We start from the raw sequence: 16,652 nt of genomic DNA, 5'->3' as shown, positions 1-16,652 counted from the left end.
GCTTGCTCTCTTCTGTGTGAAAGTCCCCTCCCATCATTTTCACCTTGTACTCTCTCATGTTATCTCTTCGTGAGCCCTTGTGTGTTAGTCTCTTCTTCTCCACCCCTCACTCCTTCCCATTTATTTTGCTTCTTACTGCTGCACCTTCTGCCCGTTCACTCTCCTGCCATCGCTCCTGTGATATGTCCACTCCTTCTTGCTCCCTCCTTACCCCTGTGTTTGTCATTAATTGTGTCTGTTTCCCCTTTCCTTTTTCCCATGTCTCATTCTTCGCTGCTGCTCCTTCCACTTATACTCTTCCCCACCATTGCTTTGGCAGTGTGAATGCTCCTGCTTACTCCTTCCCACCCCTTCTCTGGTACTCTTTCTCCCCTTACCCTTTTCTTTCCCATGTGTCTTCAACACTTGCTGTAGGTTAATTCAGGCAGTTGTGAACTGGAAGTAGCCCTGATTCTGGGTAGTTTTCCTGTCAGCTCCTGTACCAGCAGTGTTCTAGTCACTGCAACAACTGCTTCTTATGCATAGTTTCTCTGTGGTGCCCACTGTTACACTCTTGTTCCTTAGCATGTGCTCCTCGTTCACTGCTTTCTGCAACTTCATGACATTTAAAATATTGAGACAACTGCATGCAACTTCTGATGATATCTTGCTTTGTTAGTGCCTCCAGAAAGTGTCCGGTCCTCCTTGCTCTGCTCAGCGCTCCCCTGTGTGTGGGTCCTCATTCCTCCTCCCCACCTCCATCTCTTCTGTCTTGCCCCTCTTCATTTGTTTCTCCTCCCGAACTTTCCTTCAACTTCACTCGCACCTCTAAAATGTTCTCAATGCCACCTCTTTCAGTTCCTCAGTTCCCGTACATTCACTCCTTGCCATGGAATCCCTCTCATCTTGCTCCTCACTCGTTATCTCACCCGCCTTCAGTTCAAAACCAATGCTCAACACCTGTTCCCGCCCTCACCATCGCTTCCCCGACATTCTGCCTCATGACCATTCTCTTACCACTCCATTGCTTCCAACTTTCTGCTCTACATCTTTCTGTCCCCAGCCATTGCTTTCCCTGGATGTATGACATTACAACGCATGATTTTACCACGCATGGCTTTACAACGCTGTTTTTACAGCGCATGCCTTTACAACGCATAGTGCTTTGGGGCGCTGGATAGTGAATAGTTTAATTTACTATTCCAACTCCAGTCCCCGTGGATAGTAGGGAAGGTGTTGGATAGTAAATTAAACCTATTCCCTATCCTAGAGCGCCCCCCAGCGCAATGCGTTGTAATGGTTTGCGTTGTAAAAGTTGTGTCGTAAAGGCACTGCGTGGTAAAAGTTGCGTTGTAAAGGATGTTTCCCCTTTCCCTGCACCCTCCCTGTCCCTTTGTGTCTAGCTTTAATGTGGTAATTCTGTGTTTCTTTGTGTTCAAAACTTTCAGGTGAATGTTTTAACATTCTGAAAATTCTATGTAAAATCATAGGTCTAATTCTAGAAGTGGTCAGGAAGACTGCTATCCAACACTCCTGGTTTCCAGACTAGATCATTGTAACATACTCTACCTTGGTGCCACCCACAGCAGACTGAACATGCTCCAAAGAGTACAAAACGCAGCATCCCAGCTGCTGCTGAATATCCCTAGACATTCCTCTCTGGGACCAGCACTTGCTAAACTACACTGGCTCCCACTTAATAAAAGAGTAATGCCATGTGTCTCTGCCACAACATTTTAAACACTAGATACCCTCGCTACCTTCATACCCTGATTAAGCCCTACAGACTTAACAGGTGTCTTAGATCTACTGGAACTAGCCTTGTGGTTATGCTGAGGTCGAAATGAGCTCAGATGGGAGGCCGCTCCTTCAGCCTCTTGGCCCTCAATCTGTGGAACTCTCTTCCACTTGACCCGAGACAGGAAAGTTCAGAGCTGACCTTTCGAAAAAAACATAAAATCTGGCTTCTCAAAGCAACCGAATAACTTCTCCCTTTGTAGACCTTGCAGTTGGACTTCCTAACACAGGTACACTCCATTTTAGAGTAACCAAGCGCTTTACAATTATCATAGCATAACATAAAAAAATGATATAAATGGTTGCACCAGTACACCAGCAGGGTACAGGCAGGTCCAATCATTATTGTTTTGGTGAAGAGAAATGTAAGTTTAAAGAATACTGAAAGACGATGTATTATGGAGGTAACTGTGAAACTAATGAACTCAAGATTGTATCTTTTCACTGTGACCTGATGGGATTGTTTTATGGGAAATTTGTGTAGGTAACAAATGTTAGCACTGTGTTCTTTAAGCTAGAGCAAAGAAGATGAGAGTGCATAACATTTTTTAGACTTATCAGAAATGTTTTGTCCACTTTCGAGATAGCTTAAAAGAATAGGGTACTCTCTTTATTGGAGAACCAATTTTACATAACATTTACCTTGAACCAACTCTTACTTATATGCCTTCAATTGATTTGAACTTCATATTAACTAATGCATTTATATATTTATCATTGACTGGCACTAACTTGATAATTTTCCCTTCAGTAAACTTTTTAACCTTTAATAAACTTTATTGGTTTTGAACAACACCACTCTCAGTCTTCCTTGTGGAGTCTAATGTGTTTCACTTTATTTAAATGTATTGATGTGTTGACTAGCCTCAGTAGCAAGCTTTAATTCCCCAGATAGCGCTTTATGGGACCCAGGTTTGAACAATGAAAAGTACTAACGAAGACTCACAAATCTACCAATATGAATCTGACTTTCTCCTTTAAAAATGGCAAGCTCTGCCCATAAATCTTGTTATTGAAAAAAGGAACAGTTGGCTTCATGCCCAAGAGGCAGAAGAACTGTGTTAATCGATACAAGCATACTCTCTGGACTAATCATGCCTACTGAAGCTCCCTATTCTAGAAGAGTAGCCTTCTTTTTGATTGTGTCGTGCCTGTCTGCTTTCCGGAACCCCAATTGATAAAATGCTTACTGCTGGTAGCTCTGTGGCTTATGGTGGTATTCCCTTGAAGCTGAAGGTCTGCATGATCAGAACCTGTGCATAGGGAGGCACGTTGGCTCACACTTCCTGAAGTGTTGCATACAAATCTAAAGGGACCGACCTGATGATTTTTTGAGTCTGTGGACCAAAAATCATACACAGCAGAATCTGGATTGGAGGATCAGAAATCTGCTGACACCCAAGAGTGACATTCCGTTTCACACACCTGTTTCTTTTGGGTATGGTCCTCACTGAAAGATATAGGTTATCCCATCTAGTTTTATGTGTTGCAGATTACATTTATTGAAATATGAAATGTATTGTTTTGTTAATCATGAAGAATAAAGTTGTGCTCAGTAACATGTGGCTTTTTACTAACTTGTCGGACTGGCACATGCATCACTTTGTCATTTCACTGTCTTGTCCAGGGTGGGTCCAGTATTTGCTGCACCTCATACCACAGAGCCTGCACTGATAAAGATATGACCACCAACAGTTTGAAGAGCAGCTATTTCAGGGTCAACATCCCTGCTGGGAGGAGACTGCATATGACCTCTTGCAGGACAACTCCAGGAAACCTATCTTGGATGAACAAGTTCACTTCATGCATAAAGGGTTTGGCCGGCTTATCTACTGTGATCTCTTTTGGCAGCGGCCCATTCTGAACGGACCTCTTGTAACACACCTCTGCGAGAAGCATAAAAGGCGGCATGTCCGTGCTTCAGTGAACATTTGACAGGACTCAGGCTATCGAACTTATCTGGCCCCAGAGTGATTGCATGCCTCGGTACAGGTGTTGGTGTATTCCTTCAGTATATGCTCTTTGTGGTTACTTTGCTCCAGTATCATGGCTTTTCTTCCCAGAGTGAGTAACAGCCTAAAGCTGTTTGCAGCCTTGACCTCTTGTGGCTTGCTCATGCCCTCCCTTTGTGCTGGATAATGTAGTCTGAGTTAGGCAGCCCAGAAGGAATACAGATTGAGTTCCAGAATATTATGGAATCTTTACGGATTCAGGCTTGAGACTACAAATACTTGAGGCGTACGAGTTTCTCATGGGGAAGGTCTGTTTTTTCCTCCAAGGAAATGACGAGTGCCGGTGCAATTGCATTCTTTCGCAAGTGGGTCTAACTTTAATTATTGGTCTTCTGACTTCTCCATCTTCACTTAAATATACCACCGGAGATACTTGGCGACATTTTTTTGGTTGCCACAGTGACGTTCATCGGCAATGTTTAATGTTTTTGTTTGTATACTATGCACAGTTTTTCATTATTGCTTTTTTCTACTCTTGATCTTTGCCTGTCCAGGTATAAATGTAGTGCTCTGTCCATACTGCAGGAGGCAAGCCAATAGTTGGGTAGTCACTTTTAGGCTGTCTGACAATTGTGCTGTGAAATCTAGGAAATTCAGTACAAGTCCTTAGACAGACCCCCCTCCCCTACCATAACAGAGCTGTAATGACCCTAGATAGTTAGAATAGTTGATGCTTACACCATAATTAATTTAAACTCACTGAACGCCTTTCTGCTCGCATGCATTGGTAAATTATTGGGTCCTTGTCAGCAAGATGAAAAATAAGCTAAAATAGGTAATATAAAGATGCTTTGCTGACACAAATACAATGTTACAAGACCGTTTGAAGCTAATGTATGCATATAACATGCGAGGAAAGTATTCCAAGGGATAGGCTATAAAAAGCTCATGAAAATAATTATAGACTTATACAAGTTAATAAAGAGTTTGACATACGTTTAATAATAAGTCACGTAATGCACATATAATGTATAACATCTCGCTGGAGACATTCCCAGATGTGTGGAAAAAAGCACGGGTCAAGCCTCTCCTAAAGAAGGCGACGGCGGGCCCGTCTGAACTACAGAATTATAGACCCATCTCACTCCTTCCCTGTTGTGCGAAGGTTCTGGAAACTCTGGTAAACCAACAGCTGTCCCAGTATCTGGAACATAACCATCTTTTAGACCCCTCTCAATCCGGCTTCCGTGTATCTCACAGCACGGAAGCTGCACTCCTGGAAGTGACAGACTCCATCAGAATGACACTTGATGGAGGGACTCCAGTGATCCTTGTCCTCCTCAATCTGATAGCAGCTTTTGATACCATCTCCCATCGGATATTGCTGGACAGACTGAGGGGGATCGGGGTGAGGGGTAAAGCTCTTGACAGGATCCAGAGTTTTCTATCGGGACGGACACAGAGTATCCAGATGGGGTCATTTGTATCCCAGACAGCAGTGGTAGACAGGGGTGTTCAGCAGGGCTCAGTGTTGAGCCCGACCCTGTTTAATGCCTATGTGACACCTTTGGCAGATATCATCAGAAGTTATGGGTTTAAAACCATCTCATACGCGGATGACACACAGCTAATTGTTCCCATTGAGGAGGATATCATGGCAACCCAAGGGAAATTTAGAAGCTGCATGTCTATTATTGCTGTCTGGATGAGGAGGAATTATTTGCAACTGAACTCCTCAAAAACTGAAATCCTGCTTTTTGGGAAAGCGGAGACAATCTGGTCCCCCGAGTGGTGGCCACCCGAGTTAGGGGAGGCCCCTCCACCCAGGAGTTGGGCCAAGAATCTAGGTGTTAGGATAGATGATCAACTATCCATGGTGGAACAGGTTAAGACAGTATCCGGTCTGTGTTTCGGCTCTATGAGGATGCTAAGAAAAATCTTCCCCTGGATTCCTCTGTCGGTAAGGAAAACTCTTGTCCAGTCAATCGTGGTGAGTCAGCTGGACTACGGCAATGCGCTGCTGGTGGGGGCCAGGGAGGACCTACTAATGCGCCTACAGGTGGTGCAGAACACCGCAGCCCGCCTGGCCTTAAATAATCCAGCACGGACGCCGTCTGCTCCCTTACTGAAGCAGCTCCACTGGCTCCTGGTGAAGAAACAAGCCATTTTCAAGACGCTTGTTGTCGTCTTAGTACAGGGGAAAGGACCTGTTTATCTGAGCAATAAACGTAGGCGATATCTACCGCCCCGACAACTGAGATCTAGTAATGCTAATCTTCTGTGTTCACAGAGGATACAGAGGGCAAGACTGGGCGGTAGAGCCTTTTGTCATTTAGCCCCTAAACATTGGAACAAATTACCAGCAAACATTAGGGCTTGTAATGAACTACCCAGGTTTAAAAAATTGTTGAAAACATGGCTGTTTTAGCTGGCTGTGTCCCCTGCACCTTTCCTCCATAGCAGAGAGAGATCCCTTTGGGGATGATTCGCTTGCGCTTAGTAAGTCCACAAAGTAAATGAAAGTAAAGTAATGCGTCAAAGGTGAAATGGGTCTGAGAACACAATGGAGCATGATAGAAATAAAGCGATTATGGAGGTTAGAGATCATGAGTTAGGCTAAGGACAGGTGATAATCAGCCCTCATTGTAATAGTTCTTTAATATAGAGGAGGTTGGCGTGGAGATCACCAATCAAGAGGAGAGTAGCAGAGAGGGTGAATATAGCACAATCACCAGTGATGGGACAAAAGGAGGGGTCTGAAAGGCATAAAACATTAAAAGGCAGGGTTTGCATTTTTTGTCAAGCAGTATTTCTTATGGTTGAGCATGATTTATGCTCTGATAACCATGTAAATATGCATCTTTATGTATGGTGACCAGATTTTGAAAAACAAAAACCGAGACATTTAACAATCATAGAAAAAAAGACCAGACACCACCATTGTTTATCTACCACGGTTCGCACACTACTCTGTGCAGCTTTATTGTATAACTAAAGCTGCTTCAATCTCATTACATTATTGACACATTAACTCAAGGACCTTCATATCTAGGCTCTGTCAGAAGTGTTTATGGGCCCATGACAGCTGATCCATGGATAAAAGGGAAATTAATTACTCAAATTCAAAGTTGATTGTCTTTCAATGTATTAAATTCTTACACTTGATTACGTCCCTATTTTTAAGATTCATTTGTTTACACCATCTTGATAATGCCGTGCATTCTATGTAGTGGTAGTTTTTCCCAATAACAGTTGTTTAAAGGTTGAAACATCTGTCATAAAATGATTTAACCTTTCATTTCCTCTGTCGAAAGATACGCTATGCCTTTTTCCCACTTTTGTCACCTGCTTTTTCTACTTATAATTTAGCATACAACAAGGGTGTGGAGGGGCAATGGGGTGCATCAACATGTTGATGCACCTGCCATCATACTAATGTCCTGTTCTTAAAAAAAGCCCATCAGGATTGTGTACAGGACCCTGGGAATGATGACAACTAAACAAGCATTGGCATACCAATAGGTCTCGCCATTGGGAGCTTATGTGTTTATCCATGCAACACATTATCCAGGGTGCTGTCCCTTCGGGGAATGAAGCGCTATGCAATTACTACACACTTGGTCACGCAGTGTTATTCAGGAATGCATGCTTGCCCCAGAAAACGTTTATGGACACATTCCAAGGCTTTTTAATGCACAGACAGAATGACAAGTGCCTCAATGCAAGTCAACAGCACTATAAACTTCAATAAGTGACTGCATCACTAGAGCATTGAACAGCTGATTAAAAAAAAGCAGTGATGTACTTTTTAATGGTGGAGACATCACATCCCTCCTCTCCCAGGTCTCTATCCACCAGGCACACTTCTCCAGAGTTTTCCTTTCAAAACTCTACTTGCACCATCTGTTTACCAGCTTGCCCCCACACCTTGTGTAATGTAACTAGCACTCACGTAAACCACCTCAACACCCTCAGGTCACTTCAATCAATCAATCAATCAATCATATCATTTGTAAAGCGCACTACTCACCCGTGAGGGTCGCAAGGCGCTGGGGTGGGGAATGCTGCTACTGCTCGAAAAGCCAGGTCTTGAGGTGTTTTCTGAAGGTCAGCAGGTCTTTGGTCTGCCGTAGGTGGATGGGGAGGGTGTTCCAGGTCTTGGCGGCAAGGTGGGAGAACGATCTGCTGCCTGAGGTCGCTCTTCAGAAGCGGGGGACTGTAGGGAGGGCGAGGTCGGCGGAGCGGAGCTGGCGGGTGGGGGTGTAGAAGCTGAGTTGTGTGTTGAGGTACGTTGGTCCGGTGTTGTGGAGTGCCTTGTGTGCGAAGGTGAAGAGCTTGAAGGTTATCCTCTTGTTGACCGGGAGCCAGTGCAGGTCTCTCAGGTGGGGTGTGATGTGGCTGTGGCGAGGGATGTTGAGGATCAGGCGTGCAGAGGCGTTCTGGATGCGTTGGAGCCGTCTCAGGAGTTTGGCCGAGGCTCCTGCGTAGAGGGCGTTTCCATAGTCCAACCTGCTGCTGACAAGGGCCTGGGTGACTGTTCTTCTCGTTTCAGTGGGGATCCACTTGTAGATCCTACGGAGCATGCGGAGGGTGTTGAAGCAGGAGGAGAAGACGGTGTTGACCTGTTTAGTCATGGAGAGGGTGGAATCGAGGATGACCCCTAGGTTGCGTGCGTGGTCGGTGGGTGTTGGAGCGGTTCCCAGTGCGGTCGGCCACCAGGAGTAGTCCTAGGCCGAAGGGTTGGATCCGAGGATGAGGACATCCGTCTTGTCCGAGTTCAGCTTCAGTCGGCTGTTCCTCATCCATTCTGCAACAGCCTTCATTCCTTCATGAAGGTTGGTTTTGGCGGTCCTTGGTGAGGGAGAGTATCAGCTGGGTGTCATCGGCATAGGAGAGGATGTTGCGGTCGTGCCAACGGGCGACGTGGGCGAGCGGTGCCATGTAGATGTTAAACAGAGTTGGGCTGAGGGGTACGCCGCAGATGATCTCGGTGGCTTCGGAGCGGAAGGAGGGAAGGCGGACGCTCTGTGTTCTGCCGGAGAGGAAGGAGGTGGTCCAGTCCAGGGCCTTCTCTTGGATCCCAGCATTGTGGAGGTGTGTTCGTAGTGTGTGGTGACAGACCATGTCAAAGGCGGCTGACAGGTCCAGGAGGATGAGGGCCGCAGTTTCTCCGTTGTCCAGCAGGAACTTGATGTCATCGGTGGCGGCGATGAGGGCAGTCTCGGTGCTGTGGTTGCTGCAGAACCCGGACTGGGAAGGGTCCAGGTTGTTGTTCTCCTCAAGGTAGCGGGTCAGTTGTTCGTTGACGGTCTTCTCGATGACCTTTGCCGGGAACATGAGCAGGGAGATGGGCCAGAAGTTCTTGAGGTCCTTGGGGTCCGCCTTGGGTTTCTTGAATAAGGCGTTGATCTCGGCATGCATCCAGCTCTCCGGGAAGGATGCTGTCTCGAAGGAGGTGTTGATGACTTTCCGGAGATGGGGTGCGATGGATGTGCTGGCTTTGTTGAAGATGTGGTGTGGGCATGGATCTGACGGAGATCCGGAGTGGATGGTGTTCATGATCTTGATGGTGTCATCGTCGTTGATGTTGGTCCAGTAGAGCAGGCGGTTGGTGCGGATGGTGGTCGTGGGGGCGGAGGTCTCAGTGGTTGTTGGGGCAGTCGTAGCGTTGAAACTGTCGTGGATGTCTGTGATCTTGCGGTGGAAGAAGGTGGCCAGCAAGTCGCACAGGTCTTGCGAGGGTGGGACTTCGTTGGTGTTGGAGCTGGGGTTGGAGAGTTCCTTCACTATGTTGAAGAGCTCTTTGCTGTTGTGTGTGTTGTTGTCTAGGCGGTCTTTGAAGGAGGCCCTTTTGGCGGATCTGATGAGATGATGGTGTCTGCGGGTGGCATTCTTGTGGGCGGCGTGGCTGTCTGGTGTTCGTTCACGGAGCCAGATCTTCTCCAGCTTTCGGCAGGTTTGCTTGGAGGCCCGGAGGTCTTCAGTGACCCAGCTGGCTTTCTTGTTGGTATGATTGTTGGAGGGTTTCTTGATCGGGCGAGGGTGTTGGCGCAGTCGTTGATCCACTGTCTGAGGTTGCGGGCGGCGGTGTCGGGGTCGGTATGGTCGGTGGGTGGGCTCTGGGCGAGGGTGGTGGTTAGCTGGTCTTTGGTGACTTTGCTCCAGCAGCGGTGAGGGATCTGTTGGGTGCGGTGGTGCGTGGTGGGTTTCTTGAAGGTGAAGTGGATGCAGCGGTGGTCGGTCCAGTGGAGTTCGGTGGTATGGTTGAAGGAAACGTGGGGGCTTGCGGAGAAGATGGGGTCAAGAATGTGACCGGCAGAGCGGGTGGGTGTTGTGACGAGTTGTCTGAGTCCGAGCTTGGCTAGGTTGTCGATCAGGGTGGTGGAGTTGGCGTCGACATTGTTCTCGAGGTGGAAGTTCAGGTCCCCGAGGAGGATGTAGTCCATGGAGGCGAGGGCGTGTGTGCTGACGAAGTCGGCATGGAGTCGCTGAACTGTGGTCAGGGTCCTGGCAGTCTGTAGATGAGGGTTCCTCTGAGGGTGGTGTTGGGATCGGTGTGGATCTGAAAGTGCAGGTATTCGGCGGAGCTGAGGGTGTCGTCGGTGTTGGTCAAGACTTTGAGAGTGTTCCTGTGGACGATGGCGATTCCTCCTCCCGCTCTGTTGGTGCGGTCCTTGCGGGTGATCTTGTAGCCTTCCGGGACGTCTATGGCTATGTCGGGTGCCGAGGCGGGGTTCAGCCAGGTCTCCATCAGGAAGGCGACATCTGGGGAGGTTGAGTTGAGTAGGTCCCAAAGTTCAACGGCATGTTTTCAGGCGGAGCGGGTATTTAGAAGGATGCATCTGAGGTGGTTGGGTTATTTCCTGGTCGGCAGCATGGTGGGGCGGATGCTTGTGAAGCTGCAGTTCCGGCAAGTGAAAGCTCCGTGGGTGCGCTTTGGGCGGCCAGGAAGCAGGTGTGTGATCATCCGGTGTTGAGTGCGTGGAGGGTTCTGGCATCATAGCGGTGTCGGGCGTCGTGGCGTTCGTGGTGTCCAGGGGTCCTGGCGCTGGGCACGGTCCAGGCACGGACAGGCACAGACGGGCTTGCCTTAGGTGCGCCAGCGGCGCACCAGTGGCGTGGCCACGTAGCGGCTTCCATATGAGGGGATGTGGGAGGGAGGAGCAGCTGGGAGGCGGGAGCGGGGCGGCGAATGGGATTGCAGGTGGGCGGGGCCGCATTGAAGCAGCGGCGGGAAAAACGAGCAGGGGCAAGAAAACAAGTACAGGCACAGAGGAATAAAAACAAGTCTGGGCAAGAAAGCAAGTTAGGCACAGGGGAATAAAAACAAGTCTGGGCAAGAAAGCAAGTACAGGCACAGGGGAATTAAAACAAGTCTGGGCAAGAAAGCAAGTACAGGCACAGGGGAATAAAAACAAGTCTTGGCAATTAAGCAAGTTAGGCACAGGGGAAAAATACAAGATTAGGCAAAAACAATGCAGGCAGAGCCGTGCAGCAGCGTGGGGAGCGACCTGCCTGCGAGCAGGGCCATAGGTCGCTTGAGTTTACATTATATATTAACAAATATCGCAGTCCCTGGACAGTTGCTGAGAATTTGCTGTGAAATTAACGCTCCAAGAGGAGGAGGACGACAGGAAGAGGCAGCGGGGCGGGCATGCTGCGACCTGGGAGGAGGTGGAAGAGATGAATGCTGCTCCCATTTATCAGGTAGAGTGGAAATAATTAATAAACATAGGCGGCTTTGGCATCACTTAATCTCTGCGCACCTAAAACCAAATCATTTACCTGTCCTAGTGTTATGTAATAGGCGGTTTTGTAAAGCGTTTCAATACCTTTGGGTTAGTCGAGCTCTATAAAAATGGCCCCAAGAATGAATCTGACATTGTGTAAAGTAGCTAGTGCTCATTTAAATAGCTCCAACACCTCTGGGCCACTCGAGTTCACTTTATGTAAACAAGCGTCAGAGAAATTGCGAAAGGAGTTGCCCAAGTCTTAAACTTAACTGTGCTGCTGGAGGTCCAGTGACTGAGGCTCGCTAAAGTAACAAGCAGTGAAGCAGGAGGGGTTTGGAGAAAATCATCTTACTTTGAAGTAAGAGAAAACTAAAGAGGCGATTTCGAAAAATGTGTCTGAAGTGTCTGACATTTCATCTCAGTATTTGAATGTGACAGGGAGATTAAGTGACAAGTGCCGAAGCTGAACCACCGAAACCAGGCAAACCGTGACATGAGCAGGAATCACAGAAAAGAATAGAGTCCCCTTAACGAAAACAGAAGCATACGTCTAACAGTAATTTGGCAGTGCTCTGTGGGAGGAAACCAACACAAAAAGGAGGGATAAAAAAAAGGAATAACCACTAGCAAGCAGCACTTTTGAATGAGATTCGAAGGAACAAATAAAAAGAAAATGGGCGTGCTGTAAGCCCACAGAGTGTATACAGCACGTCTCAAACAGACAGCGTAAGCTTTGCCTACGCTCAACCTAAAAACTGCATTGCCCTCATGATGTTGGAAACGCCTTGATTCCCCGGGCTGTGGTGGTTTTATCCAATTCCTTTGTCTTGCTGCTCATGTTATTCACCTTGCCACATGAGTATATGCACAAATGAAAGGGAAAAGCAGGGTATACGTCCAAGCTTTCTATGTACCCAGAGGGGGGTAATCAATGGACTAAAACATGTCTTCTAGGTACAAGGGAATAGGCACTCTTGTCCTCTGTCTACAAGAAATGATGGGGATTTAACTGCCAACCCCTGTGTCTGCATGACAGGCAGAGAAGGAAGCTATGACTTCCTAAGGCTCAAGAAGTTAGATACAGGTAAATCCCAGGAGCTATCAGTACATGGATCACTGATAATCCTCCATTTCCTCCTTGTGCCATGGCAGCTAATGTTACAAATGAGCTGCAAACACCACTGGCTGATTCTAACATTGTATACTCTTTGCCGAACAGGGGAAATGGTGAGGTTTTTGCCATGAGATTCTCAGCACGGACACCTGCTTCCATTCGTCTTTAAAATGAGTACATTGTAGGAGAGAGGACGAAGATTGTTTTTTATTATTAAAGGCATTAGCCTACTTCTTTCAACCTAAAATCGGAGCTCAATTTGAAAGGCACGTTTCTAGTATACACGGTCTTACTCTTTATAGAATGTTATGTCTGTTTAGAATCTTACTGTAATGGTTAATCAATTTTCTTCAGGGAAGGTGTAACATATTTTGTACCTGACAGCTGTATTCTCCATTTGCGTTTAGTCATTTTGGAAACTATGGGTAGATGTACTTTACAAATGCTATAAAAAATGCCATGTGACAGGTATTGCACATCTCATTTCTATTTCTATTGTCATTCACTAAACTTTGTGTTTAATTGTTCTTTTCCTAATGGGTTCTTTCTTTTTTTAGAATGCAGAGACATATTGCTTCCTTTGATGACTAAGGAGCTAAAAGAATGGCTGGAACAGAAAAAGGAAGATCAGCAGCAGGTTAAGGAGAAAAAGTACTGTGTTGATTTACTCAACAGCATCCTGGAAGTACTTAGTTATCAAGATGAGGTAAATGCTGAAAATCTATTTTACAACTGTCCAACACATTTCAAGTATTTTTGAATGCTAGATAAAGAATCAAATTACATAGATTTATAATGTGTTGCACATATATTTAGAACTTGTTTCATATATGTATATTATCTATGGTATTCCTTTAGTACTGAATAACTTTCTAAAATTAAATATTTACAACTCTAAAATAATGATTGGTGTTTTAAAGTCACCTAATTTCAGTATTGTGTATGTCTTTGTGTCACCGGGCCAAAAATGATTAAATATAGCACCTCCTTACATAGCACTTCTCCCAATTGGTCCAAGATATTTCTTTTATTTCACATAAGTGTATCTGCCATCTACTGTAAACATGCCTCGTCAACATAAATTATGCAAACATTCTTACAAAACCTGTTCTTAGACGTATAAAATCAAATTTGAACAAGTAATTGAATATTCAGGCTGTGCTCACCAATCATCTTGTCGAGAAAAAAGGCACTGACTGCCATTAACGTACAATTTGTCGTGACAACAGCGCTCCACGCGACAATTACAATGTCTCTGACCGAAGCTTCTGCTGCTGCTTATCTCATCTCAAAATAGGCAGTATAAAGGCACCCACATTGCCTGTTAACAATGCTTAGCAGTTGCATTAGACATCGAGACATAACAAGACACTGTTTCTTTTAGATTTTTTATGAGCTAAAGCATCAGAAGTAATTGTTTACACCCTTGATGCTCATGTTCAGATTGCATTACTAAACATTTTAGAGGGCCTCATCATGAGCCGAGTGCCTTTCACCCTTGTTTTGCCCAATCTGCTTGAGCTTGGGAAGCATAATGTAGATGTCAGGCAATTTACTCATAATAATGTCCTCTATACTATATAAAGTCATAACCTTTTCACCACCCTCCTCTTTCCTTCTTTGTTTCCCCCATTTCCTTAAGACTCACTAGGCAGCTAGCTTCCCTTTCTCCTTTATTCTTACCTTGCCTCTCTCTTCTCAGCTCTCTATCCATTCCTAGAGGTCTACATCACCTATCATTGAGTATTACTCCATTCTACTACTAGCATCGAATTCCAACTAAGTGTCTGATTATGATGACGGTGGGACCCCCACCTACAGCTAGTCGGTGGCGGTCCCACAGCCATCGCAATGAGGATTCCAGCCCCCCACATTAGGATGGAGTGCAGATGGGTGTCGGTGAGAGAGACCGAATGCCGCGGATCCGACGGGCTCCAGAGGGAGTTGTATTGCATACAATGGTGAGGTGCCTGCCAGGGACCGCAATAGTGATTACAATGTCCTTTTCCACCCGCCATTACATGGCGGTTAACCTGCCATGAAAAGGCAGGTGGAAAGGGACTTTGGGGGTCGTCCTTTCCCCGTGGCCCTCAGCTGTGGGGTTTGGGGGCACCTATGGCGCCCCCCTACATATCCCTGCACCATGTGAGAAGCACTGCATGGCGCCTGCCACATATTGAAGGGATATGTGTAGTGAACCCTTTATGTACTGTGGCATGTGCCACAGCCAGCAACACCTGCCGCAATACAAAATATAGACATTGTGACCACAGTGGGTGCAATCACATCCTAATGCCAATGGCAGGACTGCCGATAGCCTGTCAGGCGGTCCCATTTTCAGAAGGATGGAGGTCGGATGAAAGTCCATCTGCCATCCTAATCAGCCCCTTAAGCTCTTATCTTATCTCCGCAGGCTTCCTCGTATTTGTGTTGCCTCATTCTTTCAACTTACTGTTTTTTGTGCCACTTAATTTTATTTATTTTGTATTCTTCCTTTTTATATAACACTACTCAAGTAAGGAGATTTCATTGTGCTGACAACAGAAGCACAATTGGTGTTGGTTTAATCCTTGACACAGAACCAACAAGTAATCAATGAGGTCAGAAGAGCAAGAAAAAAGTCAGCACTTCAAAACCAGTCTCAACGGGATAAAAAGAGGGAAGAAAACAGTGGCTAAAAAGACCACGGGCCTCATGTAGGTAAATACTACTTACCGATTCGTAAATACCGAATTTTACCGATTCGGTATTTACGAATCGGTAAATGCTATGTAGCTAAAAAATCGGTTAAAATTACCGAATCGTTAAGATTCGGTATTTACCGAATCGGTCTTTATAGATTCGGTAATTGCCATTCATTCCTATGGGCCTGGAGGCCCATAGGAATGAATGTAAATTACCGAATCGGTAAATACCGATTCGGTAAAAGGGGGAAAACATTGAAGGGTGGCAGGGTGTCACTTTGACACCCTGATGCACCCCTCAATTGTTTATGGGTGCACATGTTGCAGACATACATGCCCTAAGGGCATGTATGTCTGCAACATGGCACTGAAGCAATTTGCATTAAATTGCTTTTTTTTTATAGTTATTTACCACCAACTTGTAGTTGGTGGTAAATAACGAATCCTAACATGGGATAAGCACTCATTTAAGTGCTCCCTACATAATGAATTCGGTAATTTACCACATCGGTATTTAAGAAATCGGTAATTTACTGATTCCTTAAATTACCGATTCAGTAAATTACCGAATCCTTAATTTCTACCCCATACATAAGAAAAGCCCATTACCGGTCGGTAACGGCCGAAATTCGTTAATTTCTGCCGTTACCGACCGGTAATGAGCCACCTACATCTGGCCCCACATCATGCTAAATGCCACAGTGTTTAAGACTGGTGGAGAAGGGAATGAGGCATAGGAGAAAGGGTGCATGTAAAGGAAGCAGAGGTATGGAGATAATTAATCAGGAAGCCGGTGAATGGAGAACTTTGAGTAATAGGCCTCGAGAAGAAATGAGCTATGGGTTTACATGAGGACCGAGGTCAGATGTAGAGTATGGTCTCAAGAAAGACAGTTGATGAGAGAGGGTTAATAGAAGACATCTTTATTCCTTAAGGCTTCTCTATTCAACCCTTTTCACCTTATTGCAATTCCAAGCCATCTCTAATCAGCAATTCTCTGATTTATTCACAACTTGCTGACTGCAGAGATCACTTGTAAGATATTTTTTGCTTGTTGTTAATCTGTTTCTTTACATGCACAATCTCTATAATGGGATGCTTAATATCTATATATAGGAAGAGTTGTGCGTTATGTACATGTGAAATAAAAAAGTATATAAAATGTTGAGAGGTGTTTGTATGAGCATCAGTGCTATTGCCCTATTTATTTTCTGAGGTTAAATCATTTTTGCTTACATGAACTTAAATTTCCTTCCCAAAATAAAACATAAATGTAGTCATATTGCATTTTCATAGCTGAATCTTAACAGTCTGCCTCTATTTTCTCCCATCCCAATATGTCCAAATGTTCCCATTATTACTTTACGCTAAGTCGGTTTTCTAATATTTTATT

The 16,652-nt window shown here is 45.6% G+C and overlaps 1 protein-coding gene across 2 annotated transcripts in view; it reads left to right on the top strand.

Annotated features, from left to right (window-relative positions):
- DOCK2 (dedicator of cytokinesis 2) overlaps positions 1–16,652 on the top strand; it is a 2,042,522-nt gene that overhangs the window by 1,002,151 nt on the left and 1,023,719 nt on the right. For both annotated transcript variants that reach the window (XM_078653374.1, XM_078653373.1), the window contains exon 26: positions 13,133–13,281. In XM_078653374.1, the coding sequence (XP_078509500.1) occupies positions 13,133–13,281 (149 nt within the window). The remainder of the gene's footprint in view (positions 1–13,132; positions 13,282–16,652) is intronic.

Source organism: Lissotriton helveticus, chromosome 7, assembly GCF_964261635.1.
Source record: "Lissotriton helveticus chromosome 7, aLisHel1.1, whole genome shotgun sequence".
NCBI classification, from domain to species: domain Eukaryota; kingdom Metazoa; phylum Chordata; class Amphibia; order Caudata; family Salamandridae; genus Lissotriton; species Lissotriton helveticus.
Note: the sequence above shows the minus strand (reverse complement) of the source record. Positions and strands in the feature narration are given on the sequence as shown.